Source organism: Chiloscyllium plagiosum, chromosome 25 (genome assembly GCF_004010195.1).
Source record: "Chiloscyllium plagiosum isolate BGI_BamShark_2017 chromosome 25, ASM401019v2, whole genome shotgun sequence".
Classification (NCBI taxonomy): domain Eukaryota; kingdom Metazoa; phylum Chordata; class Chondrichthyes; order Orectolobiformes; family Hemiscylliidae; genus Chiloscyllium; species Chiloscyllium plagiosum.
In genome coordinates, this window is record NC_057734.1 from 50409902 (window position 1) to 50426286 (window position 16385).

General features: G+C 42.4%; 1 protein-coding gene across 4 annotated transcripts in view; it reads left to right on the forward strand.

Annotated features, from left to right (window-relative positions):
* Positions 1 to 16385, forward strand: part of si:ch211-225b11.4 (thyroid adenoma-associated protein homolog) — a 240776-nt gene that overhangs the window by 35755 nt on the left and 188636 nt on the right. For all 4 annotated transcript variants that reach the window (XM_043716172.1, XM_043716174.1, XM_043716173.1 and 1 more), the window contains 3 exons: positions 4638 to 4760; positions 5676 to 5796; positions 7323 to 7471. In XM_043716172.1, coding sequence (XP_043572107.1) covers positions 4638 to 4760; positions 5676 to 5796; positions 7323 to 7471 — 393 coding nt within the window. The remainder of the gene's footprint in view (positions 1 to 4637; positions 4761 to 5675; positions 5797 to 7322; positions 7472 to 16385) is intronic.

The following is a 16385-nucleotide window of genomic DNA, read 5'->3' on the forward strand; positions in this document are numbered from 1 at the left end:
TAGAGACATATAAGATAATCAGAGGGTTAGATAGGGTGGACAGAGAGAGCCTTTTTCCAAGTATGGTGATGGCGAGCACAAGGGGGCATAGCTTTAAATTGAGGGGTGATAGATATAGGACAGATGTCAGAGGTAGTTTCTTTACTTGGAGAGTAGTCAGAGTATGGAATGCTTTGCCTGCAATGGTAGTAGATTCGCCAACTTTAAGTACATTTAAGTCGTTATTGGACAAGCATATGGATGTACATGGAATAATGTAGGTTAGATGGGCTTCAGATTGGTATGACAGGTCGGCGCAACATCGAGGGCCGAAGGGCCTCTACTGGCTGTTATTTTCCAAGTTCTTTCCCACCCTATCTATTTGCATTGCAACTTTCAGGGCAATATGACTTGAACCCGAAGATCCCTCTGTGAATCAATGCTGTTTCGGGTCCTGCCATTAACTGTATACTTTTCCTTAAAATTTGATCTTCCAAAGTGCAAGACCTCAAACTTACCTGAATTAAACTCCATCTACCATTTCACTGCCCATATCTGCAACTGATGTATCCTGCTGTATCCTTTGACAACCTTCTACACTATCCACAACTTCACCAAACTTTGTATCCTCTGTGAACTTACTAACCCACCAATCTATGTTTTCATCCAAGTTAATTATTTAAATCACAAAAGTGGATCCATTGGAGAGAGTACAAAAGCGCTTTATGAGAATGCTTCCGCCATGAGAAGCATCAATTATGAAGCTGGATTTGAGACGTTGGGACTGTTTTCTTGGAGAACAGAAGGCTAAGATGAGATTTGATTAATGTTTTCAAAATCATGAAAGGTCTGGACAGAGGAACAGGAAGAAACTATTCCCTTTGGCCATAGGATCAAGAATGAATGGATGCAGATTTAAAGTGACTGGCAAAGAGATAAAATGTGATTGAGAATGAATTTTCTCCTACAGCAAGTAGTTACGATCAGGAATGCAGTGTCTGGAAATGCGGAGCAGGTGGGTTCAATTGACACTTTTAAGAGGGCATTCCTGTAGTCTGTCACTGGATACCAGCCTCCAGTCACATAAACAGCCTTCAAACATCACACTCTGGCTCTTGTCCTGATCACAACTTGGATCCAACTTGTTAAAGTACCCTGAATCCCATGTGCTTTTGTGTTCTTCATCAATTTTCCATGTGGGATCTTGTCAAAGGCTTTATTGAAATCCATAGAACCTACATCATCTGCACTATGCTCATTTACAAATCTGGTCACTTCCTATAAAAGTTCAACCAAATTTGCTATGCATGACCTCCCTCTGACAAAGCCATGCTGATTATCTCTGATAAAACCTTGCCTCTCTAAATAGGAATTCATTTTCTTCAGAATTTTCTCCAAAAGGTTTCCCAACCACTGATGTGAGATTCATTGGTCTGTAGTTCCCTGGTGTATCTCTATAACCCTTCTTGAAACGTGGAAACATATTTGCTGTCCTCCAGTCCTCTGGCACCTCCCCTGTGGCCAAAGAGGAAATAAAACTTTGGGTCAAGGATTCTATAGTTTCCTCCTTCATCTCCCACAGCAGCCTGGAATACAACTCATTTGGATCTATGGGTTTCTATATCAAACTGCTCAAGAGCTTCACAGATTATCATCATCTGATTCACCTGTCTGGCTTTATTCCCAGAAGTAGGTCCAGTGCTGTAGCATCCCTTGTAGGACCGTACACATGTCTTTATGAAAAGTTCTCCTCAATATAGTTCAAAAAATCTGAGTCCCCTAAACCGTTTATACCATGATTATCCCAATATATACTGGGGTAGTTGAAATCCCCTAACATAATTACCCTGTTGCTTTTTTTGCATACTTCAGTGAATTGTCTACATATTTGCTTCTCTATTGCCTCTGTCTATTTGGGAGCAATGTGACTGCCCCTTTTTTATTCCTGAGCTTTACCAGAAAACCTCACTTGACACTTCTTCTGTATTGTTAGACTTAAAGGGCCTCATGGGATCTTTAAATTGTTCAAAATGTTTGCAAGGACACACATGCATGTCAATATGTAGCTAATTGAGTAGCTCACTCTACCTAATATATCCATCAACTAATGAGAGAATCTATTACCTTAAACTACTTTGTACATTTTTGCAAGGTTGTGAAGGTTTGTAGCTCAGGTTGAGGTTTAGGGTGTAGGTTTGTTTGCTGAGCTGTAGGTTTGATATCCAGACGTTTCATTACCTGGCAACATCATCAGTGGCGACCTCCAAATGAAGTGAAGCTGTTGCCTCCTGCTTTCTATTTATATGTTTGTCCTGGATGGGGTTCCTGGGGTTTGTGGTGATGTCATTTCCTGTTCGTTTTCTGAGGGGTTGATAGATGGTACATATACAAACTAATGAGTCTCACTGCCTTGTCTTCATGCAGGAACCTTGAATGGCTGGCACTTGGAGTTCTATCTCCGATTCTGTGGCATTGGTCTATTGAACCGCAGTCCAATAGGGAAAGTCCATGGCCCCAGTCCCATTGAACACAGTCTGATGTTGAAAGTTCAACGAGTGGGACTGTTCTGGTTCATGCTGTATTGTCATTTTATAGTACTTTCAGTACTTTTCCAGACACTCCATTGTGCAGAACATCAGTTGAAAAAATCTCCGTGACTCTGTGTTAACTGCATAAAAGAATGGTTCCTGCAGATAATTATGGATACCTCCCAGCCAAAATAGTTTTTTTTAAACAGCAGACTTATTTCATTTGTTTTTCCACTTTCCTTCAGTTGCTCAATGTCATGTCCAAATATAATTTTTAACCCCAAGATAAAGATTGAGTGAGTTCCAAGATGAGATTGAGTGAGTGAACAAAAGTGAAGTTTGCAATTTTTGAGAAGATTTGTCGCTCAGGTTGAGGTTCAGATGTAAGTTTGCTCACTGAGCTGGAAGGTTGGTTTCATCACTATGCTAGGTAACATCATCAGTGAGCCTCCGGTGAAGCACTGGTGTTATGTCCCGCTTTCTATTTATGTATCTCGGTCTGTTAAGGTGAGGAATATCATTTCTGGTTCTTTTTCTCAGATGTTGGGAAATGGGGTCCAAATCAATGTGGTTATTGATGGAGTTCCGGTTTGAATGCCAGGCCTCTAGGAATTCCTGTGCGAGTCTCTGTTTAGCCTGTCCTAGGATGGATGTGTTGTCCCAGTCGAAGTGGTGTCCTCCTTTATCTGTATGTAAGGATAGTAGTAGTGGATCATGTCTTTTGTTCACTTTGGCAGGAATAATTAAAAAGCAGAGAACAACTGCAGAATTCCTAGGTGTAGAAGGATCTAGATGTTCACTCCAGGAATTACAACAAGTTCGTATGAATGTTCAGCAAATAATTATGAATGCTATCCTTTATTGAAAGAGGAATTGTGCATAAAGGTAAAGATGTTATGCTTGAATTGTACAAGGCATTGATGAGACCACATAGAACATAGAACATTACAGCACAGTACAGGCCCTTCAGCCTTCAATTTTGTGCCAACCTGTGGAACCAATCTGAAGCCTACCTATCCTACACTATTCCATTTTCATCCATATGTTTAACCAATGACCATTTAAATGCCCTTAAAGTTGGCGAGTCTACTACTTTGCAGACAGTGTGTTCCAATCCCCTACTACTCTCTGAGTAAAGAAACTGTCCTTTAACCAATGGTCTATCCAAATGGATGTATTACTCCCATGAAACAATCTTAAACAACTATTTCCTACACTGTGTACAGTTTTGGTCTCTTCATTTAAATACAGATGTAAATGCATTGAAGACAGTTCAGAAGAGGTTTACTAGATTAATACCTGGAATGAGTGGGTTGACTTAGTTTTTCGATGAATTGGAGCGGCTGAACTTGTTTTCACTGAGGTTTAGAAGAGTGGGGTATGATTTAATTGTAGTGTGTAAGATCTTCAATGGTCTTGATATTAAATATTTTTGTTTCCTATTGGGGATACTTCCAGAACTAGGTCATTCTGGAAAGTGCCTTTGCTGGAGATAAGTGCACTGGTTTTGTTGAGTTCATCCTGAGCAGCCTTATGATGCAGAAGCATGTTCCCCAGGTTGTTCACGGGGACACAGACCAGAAAAAATATCATTGTACCTGGAGGGTTATCACCTTGGTGAAAGATGCAGTTTGGTGTCCCTGAAACTGGCTGGCCTTTCAGCACAAAGAGTTGTCCTCAGCAAGTGTTGCACAAAAGCCCATTCCAAGATCCAGCACTGCATACTGAGGGGACAGCCACTAAAGATGTGCAGTGAGGAAAGATTGCTGTCCAAGGAGTTAATAACTTGTTGAACTCCATTGAATGCTTGTCACTGAATGTACGTATTAAACATAGCAGGGATTGCAATTGAATTGAGGTATTCATTGTGCTTAATGGAGAAAAGTTATATTTTATTGTGTTTTTCATGATGTCCAATTTGAAATATTTTGGAGTGTACTTGTAGATATTTTTTGAACAAGCGTATTTTTGCAAAATACTGTAGTGTCTTACGCAAGTGAAGGGTAGCAGTGTAATAGTTCTAAGGGCAGAAATTAGTCAGAATAAACATCAACTAAGTTTGCTGTAATCTTGTCAGAAACATTTGCGTCTTTGTTTATATGTGTCTGATGACCCATTCTGGCTTCCTAGATCTGTCTTCAGATCTTCCAGGCTGTACCCAAAAATATTGGAGCCATTGTATGGAGGGGGGAGTGTGGAAAAGAAGCTCTGCAAAGGATTGTGGGATTTCTGTTCCAAGTCATCATGAGCCAGGTGAGTTACTGCCAAGGTTACAATGTGTTTGCAGTACATCCCAGTCCATTGCTCTGCATTCAGAAGACTAGAGACCATTTTCATTCTTCTGGATTGTAGTCTAGTTATTGGAGATAGGATTCAGTTGATAAAAGAGATTGAGTCATATTTTCCTTAAGAGGTTTCAGTGGATGAAAGCGGCAAGTGTCTTTAATCTTTAATTAGAGCGAGCAAGTAAAAGGACACAGAATCTGAAGTCAGGATTGGGAAGGGCAGAGTGATACTGGGGAGCAGGACAGGACTGATTCCATCAGAGTACGTGAGGGTGGAATTGGATATATGCTCTCCTGGTGATACCCCCTTCTGCTACTCAAGCATAAGCTGGTCAGATAATTTAGAGAAAGCACTGACATGCAGTCGAGCTTTGAGTTTTAAAGCAGGAAGAGAAGGAAATGTGTGCCGGCTGCAAGTTTCAATCTTTCAGAGAAGTTGGAGAGAGGAATCAGTCTTCATATGAATGCAGGCGACACAGGAAAGTGGGGATCTGCATAAAGTAGCTTCTGGAATAGAGGTGGAAAATTCGGAGGATCACTGAGCATTTACAAAATTAGGAGGAGAAGACTGATTGCATGTATGAGGAGTTAGTTGGAAGACCTTTCCCTTATTTCCTTCTAGGAACAGGAACCTGATTTGGGCAGATGGAGCCTTTATGGAGAATGAGTCATTGAAAAGATACTGTGGGTTTCACAAAGAAGGAATCTGGTTTTGAGAAGAGCTTTAGGAAAACTGGTGATGTTGGTGTCCTGAATGGATCAGAAGAGTGAATGAGGCCAAGGGTATCATGATTGAGGGGCAAGCTGGAGGGATGAGTGGTTGCGATGGTGGAATAATGCAGGCTGTCTCTATTTCTTACCCCTATGTTGTTTGCTGTTGCAGAGTTTACACACAGACAGCCGACTACTGGCCAGTACAGCACTAGTGAAGCTGATCAACAGCAGCCCTCAGCCCCAGCTTGGGGCAGTGGCAGCACTCCATGCTGTCCAATTGACACAAGAAGGTTAGTAATCATTCCACTTCCTCAGTGAAACCAGATGTGGATGATGCTTGAGTAACCTTGCACACCCATTTCTGCGGTTCTTTTACCTTGATTTTCCAGTCTTAACTCTTTGTACTTTGGCCTCATTTTCAGGCATTGGTGACTTTGTTTGAAGAGGTATAACTTTGGAAGGCAAGATAGAGCAACACTTGTAGAAGAAAAATTGCAGAGTTATGCAGAGAAAGTGCATCAGACCGTAAAAAATAGGAACAGGAGTAGATTGGTCAGCCCTTTGAACCTGCTCCACCATTCATTGAATCACGGCTGGTCGAACACTCGTCTCATCCACTTTCCTGCCCTTTGCCGTAACTCTTGATGCCTCTCCTGATCAACAATCTACCTCCTCAGCCTTAAACATTCACAAGGACTGCTCCACAGCTGTCTGTGGCAGGGAGTTCCAAAGACACTCAGCCATTCTAGAGAAGAAATTACTCCTTGTCTCAGTCTTAAATTGGCACGCCTTTATTCTGAGACTATGCCCTCTGGTCCTAGAGTCCTCCATGAGTTGTACAGCTCATAAACAAACCCCTTGGTCCAACTTGTCCACTGACCAGACATCCCAATCTGACTTAGACCCATTTGCCAGCATTTGGCTCATAACCCTCTAAACCTCCTATTCATATACCCATCCAGATGCCTTTTAAATGTTGTAATTGTACCAGCCTCCACCACTTTCTCTTCCATACATGCACCACCCAAAAACTTACCTCTCAAGTTCTTTTAATATCTTTCGTTTCTTACCTTAACATGCCCTCTAGTTTTGGACTCCCTCACCCTAAGAAAGAGATCTTGGCTATTCGTGCTATCCATGCCCAGCGTGATTTTATAAACCTCTATAGGGTCAGCCTCCAATCTTCCAGAGAAAAAAAAGTCCAAGCCTATTCAGCCTCTACCTATAGTTCAAATCCTCCAATCCTGGCAATATCCTTGTAAGTCTTTTCTGCACCCTCTCAAGTTTAACGACATTTTATTCCTGATGAAGGGCTTTTGCCCGAAACGTCGATTTTGCTGCTCGCTGGATGCTGCCTGAATTGCTGTGCTCTTCCAGTACCGCTGATCCAGAATCTGGTTTCCAGCATCTGCAGTCATTGTTTTTACAACATCCATTCTATGGCAGGGAGACCAGAATTGACCACTGTAAATGAAAGGTAGTATTCAAAATATCCTCTATAAAAGGACAGCATGTGACTGACCTTGGTGTGTTATCATGTCAACAAAGGACAGTGGGGAAGTTATAGATTGGTTGGGGGTGTGTCACTGAAGATGTGAGATAGTGAGTGTGGCAGAAGTTATTGATAGATTGCGCAGTTATCGATGGGATCTGCAGGGATAGTGTTACCGACGCTGTGAGGGAGTGTGATTGATGTGGTTTACAGTAGTTGGGGTGTTTATGTGGTGATTGATGGGATGAGCAACTGTTATTGATTTGGTACCAGTCATTTCCAGCTCTCTGCCCTTGTAATCTGGTCTGTTGTTTGTTCCCCAAGAGATTGATGGCTTGACTCTCGGAGAGCTGAAGGTCACAGTTATGGCAAAGCGAACTGATGGCTTGGGAAATTTGCTGATCAGTCGGGGTCTGGTGAGCTGCAATCACAATGAGATGCTTGTCTGCCAACTGCCAGGCTTCCAAAGTGGGGTAAAGTAGAAAGATTTCCATTGTTTCACATATGCACAATTTTATCATGGATTATGATGGCATAGGAATAAGTATTTCACACGGATGAGTTGGACCGAAGGGTCTTTTTTGGTATAACATATGTAACTTGCTACCTCTACAAGGGCGGCCAGAATTGTATACAGTATTCTAAAAATGACCTCACCAATGTCCTGTTGAGCTGCAAGGATGTTGCCAGGGTTGGAGCATTTGAGCTATAGGGAGAGGCTGAATGAGCTGAGACTGTTTTCCCTAGAGCATTGAAGGCTGAGGGGTAACCTACTAGAGGCTTATATAATCATGAGGGGCATGGATAGGATAAATAGACAAGGACTTTTCCTTGGGGTAGGGGAATCCAGAATTAGAGGGCATTGGTTTAAGGTGAGAGGAGAAAACTTTAAAAGCAACCTAAGGGGCACCTTTCTCACACAGAGGGTGGTGCGTATATGGAATGAGCTGCCAGAGGAAGTGGTGGAGGCTGGCACAATTACAACATTTAAAAGGGACCTGGATAGGTATGTGAATGGGAAGGGTTTGGAGGGATACGGGCCAAGTACTGGCAATTGGGACCAGATTAGTTTAGGATATCTGGTCGGCATGGCAAGTTAGACTGAAGGGTCTGTTTGTTTGCTGTATATCTTTGTGACTCTAACAGACCTTAGTTGATGAAGATTGATGGAGAACATGCCAGAAGCACCACCACGCATATCTAAAAATGAGGATAAAACATTGTGATTCAAGACTACAGGGCGGTATTGTGGCTCAGTGGTTAGCACTGCTGCCTCATGGTATCAGGGACCAGGGTTCAATTTCTTGGGCGACTGTTTGTGTGGAGTTTGCACATTCTCCCTAACTCTGTATGGGTTTCCTCCAGGCACTCTGGTTTCCTCTTGCTGACCAAAGATGTGCAGGTTAGGTGGGTTGGCTATGCTCAATTGCCCATAGTGTCCAGGAATTTGGAGGTTAGGTGAAATGGCTATGGGAAATGCACAGTTACAGGGATGAGGGGGGGCGTATGGTTGGGATGCTCTCTGGTGTGTCGGTGTGGATTCGATGAGCTGAATAGCCTGCTTCCACGCTGTGGGGATTTTGTGATACTTATGTGCTAAGCTGTGGAAGCTGCATACAGTAGAAAATTTCAAGGGCAGTGGTTATTTTCTCACTTGTTGGAGATGACTGTTGCCTGGCACTTGTGCAGTGTGGATGTTTCTTGTCATATATCAGCTCAAGCCTGAGACAGAACCTTGTCCAGGTTTTGTGGCTTATAAACCCAAACTGCTTCAGTATCTGAGGAGTTGAAAATGGTAAAGAACATTGTGCAGTCATCAGCAAATATCCGCACTTTTCACCTGATGATAGAGAGAAGGTCATTGAAGCAGCTGAAGATGTTTGGGCCTAGGACACTATATTGAGGAGGTGCAGTGTTTCGAACGAGATTGATATGATTCACCTCCAACAATTGCAGCCATCTTCCTGTGTGTTTAGTATGACACCAACTAGTGGAGGTTTCCTCCAATTCCCTTCAATCTCATGTTTGTAAGGATTCTTGATGCCATAGTTTGTAAAAATGCAGTCATACCAAAGGCAGTCCCTGTTACCACTCTGGAGTTAGCTCATTTTTTTTACACATTTGGAACAAGACTATAATGAGGTCAGGAGCCAAATGACCCTGGAGGAAACCAGAGCCTCAGAGAGCATCCATCTTTGCATCCATCACTTTGCTAATAGTTAGAGTAGACTGAAAAGGTGGTAATTCTCTGGGTTGGATTTGTCTTACTGTTTGTGGACAGACCACACTGAGGCAATTTTCCATATTTGGAAAATATGTGCCTAAGCCAAGATGTTCCAGTACACTCAGTGTCATAGCTGTACTGGAACATCTTGGTTTAGGCACATATTTGAAGCACAAATCTTCAGTGCAATGGCCCGAATGCTGTTAGGGCCCTTAGCCTTTACAGTATCCACTCCCTTCTGCTTTTTGATACAATGTGGAGTGAATTTAAATGGCTGAATCCTAGCACTTGTGACGCTGTGGACCTCAGGAGGAGGCTGAGACAGGTCCTTCACTCAACATTGCTGGCTTAGCTGAATGCAAATGTTTTCGCCTTGCCGTTTGTACTAACGTTGATCTCAATCAATGATGCAGATATTTGTAGAGCCTCCACCTCCTTTTAGTTCTTTAATTCATAGATCATAGAATCCCTACAGTATGGAAACAGCCCTTCGGCCCAACAAGTCCATACCAACCTTCCAAAGAGTATCCCACCCAAACCCATTCCCCATTGCTCTATATATCCCCCTGACTATGCACCTAACATCCCTGAACACTATGGCAATTTAGCACGGCCAAGTCACCTAACCTGCACATCTTTGGATTGTGGGAGGAAACTGGAGCACCCGGAGGAAACCCATGCAGGCACGGGGAGAATGTGCAAACTCCACACAGTCACCTGAGGGTAGAATTGAACTTGGGTCCCTGGCACTGTGAGGCAACCGCGCCACCCTAATTGTCCAAGACTGTTGACGATACAAAGGGGCAGGACTGCAGAGCTTTGATCTGATTTGCTGTGTGGAGTCTCTTAGTCCTGGTGGATTTTGTATGCTTGGACTTTCAGAAGTCATTTGATATATGCCACATGGCAGGCTGGTTAGCAAATTAGAAAGGTTTGGAATTGATGGATCCTTGGCAGCAATGATACGGAGTTGGCTAAAAGATAGAAAACAGAGGGTAGGTATACTCGGGCATTTCTTAGATTGGAGAGGAGTTGAAAGTGATGTTCTCCAGGGATCAATGATGGACTTTTTTTTCTGATTTATGTAGAGGTGGTTGTTGAGGGCAAAAATCTCTAAATTTGTAGATTACACAAGGTAGAATGATGAGTGAATTGTGAGGATGACACTTAGTGACTTCAGAGGGACAAAATATGAGATAATGCATTTTGTTAGAAGAAACACAAATAGAGACACAAGCTCAGTGGTGCAACTTTGAGGGGAATACAGGATTAGAGGGACTTGCAAGTTCACATGCATGATTATCTGAAGGTGGCCAGGCAAGTTGAAGCGCAGCAGGTCAGGCAGCATCCAAGGAGCAGGAGAATTGACGTTTTGGGCATGAGCCCTTCTGCTTGGCACACTTTCCTCATTCCTGAAGAAGGGCTCATGCCCGAAACGTCGATTCTCCTGCTCTTTGGATGCTGCCTGACCTGCTGCGCTTTTCCAGCAACTCATTTTCAGCTCTGATCTCCAGCATCTGCAGTCCTCACTTTCTCCCAGGCAAGTTGAAACAGTTGTTAAGAAGACTTATAAGGATCTTTGGGTTTATAAATAGAGTATGAAATAAAGAAACTGATGCTACATCTCTATAAATCATTGGTCAGACCACATTTGGAGTATTGTCTTCAGTTCTGGGCACCTTGTTTAAAGTCAAATGAGAGAATGACACCAAGGAATGAGGGATTTTAGGCAGATAGAAAGATTAGAAAATTAGAGTTATCCTCCTTGGAGCAGATATTATTGAGATATTGTTATTGTTCAAAACTAAGAACAGGTTTGTCAGGATATATTGCTGGTGTACTGGTAACTAGGGGTCACAATTTCAAGATTGTTAGCAGGAGAGCTAAGATGACATGAGGAGGTATGTCTTTACTCAGAGTTGGAATATATTGCCTGGGAGAGTGGTGGAGTCTGATTCAAAAGAGGTTTCAAAAGCAAGGTGGATATATATTTGAAAGTGATGAATTTAGAGGGCAGTGGAGATGAGGCTGGAAAATGGGACTGGCTGGGTAAGTCTTTTGGGAGCTGGTACAGATATGATGTGTTGAATGGTCTCCTGCTGTACTGTAAAACTCTATGATGCCATGATTAACTCAATGTGCAAGAATTAAACAGTGGCACTTTAAACAGAAACCAAAAGAACGCGGATGCTGTAAATCAGAAACCAAAACATAAATTGGTGGAAACGTTCAGCAAGTCTGGCAGCATTTGTGGAGAGAAATCAGAGTTAACATTTTGGATTGAGTGACCCTTCCTCAGAAGCTGACCTGAAATGTTAACTGTGATTTCTCTGCACACATGCTGCCAGACTTGCTGAGCTTTTCCAGCAATTTCTGTTTTTGTGCACTTTAAACAGAATTTTACAAGTTTAGTTAGCAGGGTCAAAAGCTTTGCATTTTTGCACTAGAGCAGTCCTTCCAATCCAGATCTCGGTTCTGTCAGAGCTACATCAGGTGTGTACACACAATGGTTCATAAACTGTGAATTTGTACAACTGGTTTTAGTTTCTCAGGTATTCCAATGATAACATAACAGCAGTAATGGTTCAGTTTTAAGCAAGATAATTTATTGCAAACCTATTACTGAAGCTACTAAGTAAGAAGTGATACAGTTCATAGGATTTTACAATAAAGAAGAGACCCTTTGAGCTATCAAATCTGTACTGCCAAAAATGTAGTACTACTTATGCTACTCCCACTTTCTGGCACTGGGCTTATAGCCTTGATGAATATTATGACTCTTCCAAGTACGTCTTAAAAGTTGTGAGGTTTCCTGCCTCACCTACTTTCCCAGACAGTATATTCCAGAACCCCAGCACCCTCTGGGTGAGAAAGAGTTTTCTCAAATCTCCTTTAAAGCTCCTGCCTTTCCCTTTAAAATTATGCCTCCTTGCTATTGACCTTTCAACTAAGGAGAACAGCTGCTTTCTATTCACTGTGTCCATGCCCCTCATAATCCTACACATCTCTATCAGGTCTCCTCTCAATCTTCCCTGCTCCGAACAGAACAACCTGGGCTTAATCAGCCTCTCTTCGTAGCTGAAATGCACAATCCCTGGTGAATCTCCTTTGCACACCCTCCAGTGCAATTACATCCTTCTTATGTGTGGGGACCAGAAGTGCACACAGTACTCCAGCTGTGGGATAACCAAAGTCTTATACAGTTTCAAAATAACCTCCCCGCCCTTATAATCGGTGCCACAACTGATAAAGGTAAGTGTCCCGTATGCTTTCTTGACTACCCTATTGAGCTGTGTTGCCACCTTCAGGGGTCTGTGATTAAGCGCCCCAACATCGCTCCGTTCCTCTGAGCTACCTAGTGTTCTAGAACATAGAACAGTACAGCACAGGAAAAGGCCCTTCAATCCATCATGTCTTTGTCAACATGATGCCATTCTAAACTATTTCCACCTGCCTGCACAAGTCCATATCCTTCTATTCCCTGCCTGTTCATGTGTCTGTTTAAGTGCTTCTTAAACTTTGCTAACATGTATGATTCCAATGTCCAGTAGTGTAGTCCAGACATGTGCCACCCTTTGTATAAAAAAATCTTCCCTCGCATACCTCCTTTAAAGAGTCCCCCTCTCACCTTAAACTTATGCCCCATAGTATTTGACATTTTACCCAAGGAAAAAGACTCTATCGACCTCTCATAATTTAAAATACTTCTATCAGGTCACCCTCAGCTATCAACACTCTAACGAAAATAATCCAAGTTTGCCCGAGCTCTCCATGTAGCTAATATAGTCCATTTGAGACAACATCCTGGTAAACCGCTTTGTACCCTCCCAAAGCCTTGCGCTTCCATTGTTTTGCTCCCTTTGTACATGTTATACATCTCTTTTTTTCCTTTAATCCAGTCCTGAATATTCCTATAAATTAATGGTCCTTTGGGCTTGTCGCTCCTGAAGGAAGGATGTTGGGCCTTTTTCAATGATCTGTTACAGATTTACCTTCAAGTAGCTGTCCCCGTCTACTTTGGCCAGATCCTGCCTTATTTTAATAAAACTGCCTTAACTCAATCCAAAACCCTTCTTTGCAGATAATCTTTCTCCTTTTCTCTAACAAACTTAAAATTGATTGTTTGTTAAAGTAGAGATCCAAAGAGTAAAGGTAGATATGGATAAAAGATACTTATGAGAATGAAGATAAGATTAGTCAGTTATCGTTACACTCTTGTTACTCGTTTGAGGATTCTTTTTAAGAAGTGAAGGCTGTGAAAATTTGAACACAGATTTCAACGGTGGCTCTGACTACTGTGGTTGAATAGTTGGAGGTTGCCTGCAGTAGTGAACACAATTGGTAGAGAAAGCTTCGGGAGAGAGAGAGAGAGAGATGAACGTTCCTGTTCTTCACTAATTCTATGGTCAAAACTCACACGACACCAGGTTACATTCCAACAGGTTTATTTGAGAACACAAGCTTTCGGAGCTTGGCTCTTTCTTTAGGTATAGTGAGAGAGGGAGACCTAAGGCACAGAATTTATAAGTAAAAGATCAAAAAGTCATACAACTGATGCGAACGAATTGAACTCACCTAAGATGGCTGTTAAATCTTTAATAGTTAGAATGGAGATGCAGGTTTCGACTGATTAATATGCAAAATGCAGAATTTCGTTTTACTTATAAATTCTGCATCTAAGGTCTCCCTCTCTCACTAGCACTGGGAGCGAGGCTAGTGTTTTCAAAGAAACCTGTTGGACTATAACCTGGTGTCATGTGATTTTTGACCTTGTCCAACCTAGTCCAAAACTGGTACCTGCACATCATGGCTAATTCCATGGAGACAGCACCTGCAGATTGCCTGGATTCTTCAGTTGAGCCTGAATTGATTTTTGAAAGCCTTTTACCTTTGGTGCACCCTTTGGCTGAGAACTGTTTCTCAGAGGGTACCTCTGAGATTCCTGCCTGGGAAGCTTTGCCAGAATTGTTCTCTCAGCTAGTCTTATAATTGTCAGTAATCTCAAAGCTGTTGCGTTATGCTTCCATAGTAACTGATCCATCCTTTGTCAAGGTAATTGACTTCAAACTATCTCAGTTTGAATTGTTCTTACTATGAGATGACAGTGAGCTAGGAGGAGCTCCAGGGAAGCCGTTGTCGATGAGTTTCTGTTTACTCTTGCAAAAGCTCATTGAAGTTCAGAGAGGTCTGATGTAGTTTATTTCTGCAATATATACAGTCTAGACCCAATCCAACTTAATCCACAAAGGTAGTCATGTGACATTTGGGAGTCATTTTGTAAGTTACTGTGCCCATTCTTAAAAGTAATATTAGCCTCCTTTACAAACTATACAATATGATAATTATACAGTTGTGACAATTTCAACACTTTCATGAAATTATTTTTGCTTGAGCTGTCCATACATGCTGGGTTACAGCATATGTGTGTGTACACACAACTTGGATGAACTGCTATACTCCACACCAGTCACTTGCTTTGAAAAGGTTGATTTTTATCAGCTGCTTTAAGACCTCTGAAGTGTGTACTGGAAAAGATTTATTGCTTGAAGAAACTTTAACGATTTAGCAGTTACTGCATCTTAGAACATAGAACATAGAACATAGAAGAATACAGCGCAGTACAGGCCCTTTGGCCCTCGATGTTGCGCCGATCCAAGCCCACCTAACCTATACTAACCCACTATCCTCCATATACCTATCCAATGCCCGCTTAAATGCCCACAAAGAGGGAGAGTCCACCACTGCTAACCTTACAGCCTGTTTTATACTGTATTTCAATGTCCTTCCTACCGAAGTGCATCACCTCACACTGCTCTGCATTAATCCTCATCTGCCATAAACCTGAAAACTACACCAATGTGTCACTGTCCTGTTGGAGTTCCACACTGTCCATCACAAACATTATAATTCTTCCAGGTTTAGTATCTGCATATTTTGAAATTGTCCTACAGTCACACACCACACAGAAATACCGATTCACTCACTATTGTGAGGAAGTGCACTATTCACACACTCCCTGAGGACAGACTTAAATACTGACACCCACCAGACAAAGCAAGTGAAATGCTGACAAGGTCACCCTGGAGCAAGAGAAATACCGACAGACATTCCATGTCTGTATTAGTTTCTGCGTATTAATGAGTTTCTCTAAATCTCTGTATCAGTGTGTGTGTGTATATCTGTGTGTGTCTGCGTGGGACGAGTCTGGCAGTCACTATGGTGCTTACAGTGATGTAATATCCACCTGACACGAGTTCTGAGGAAGGGTCACTCGACCTAAAACGTTAACTTTCATTTCTGTCCACAGATGCTGCCAGACCTGCTGAGCTTTATTTTGCTGTCAGTCTCTGCTCGTCTCCCCCCAGCACTGTACAGCTTGGAGTGGAGGGTAAAAATCATCAGAGATTCAGTTTACGAGGGACAGAGGGAGGGCAGCAGCTCACAGCATCATCAACAAACACACACACACACACACAAACACACAGACAGTCACAGGCACACAGACACACACACACTCAGAGAAATAGACACATAACATGTGCAGAGAGATAGATACACACAGAGGGGCACACAGATATACATATAAACGCACACAAATAGACAAGTGCGGACAGAAATGCGCAGATACATGCTTGGACATACAAACACACTTGGAGTCAGAGAGTTACACTGAGTGTTTGTAAACAGACCTATCGGCCCATACAGTCCATGCGGATGATAATCTCAATCTAAGCCAGTCCCACTTGCATGTGCTTGGATCATATTTTCCCAAACCTTCCCTTATACTTGCACTTAATCAAATGTCTTTTAAACGTTGTAACTTTACCCACACCCATCACTTCTCAGGACGTTCGTTCCATACACGAACCAAATGATGTGTAATCACAACGCACTTCATGGGCACTGATCAGGGGTACACGAGAACTCAGTGGGAAGCTTGGGAAGTAAGTGCTGGGAATCTTGATGACATGTACTTATCATCAACAGCCGAAGGAATAATGCAGGAAGACATGAGGCTGATTTACGTGGTGCCATTATTATACAAATTGGGATGGAAAAGGCAGGGAACAACAGACCGGTGAGCATGACATCGGTGGTGGGCAAGATGTTGGAGAGAATCCTGAGGGACAGGATGTACATGTATTTGGAAAGGCAAGGACTGA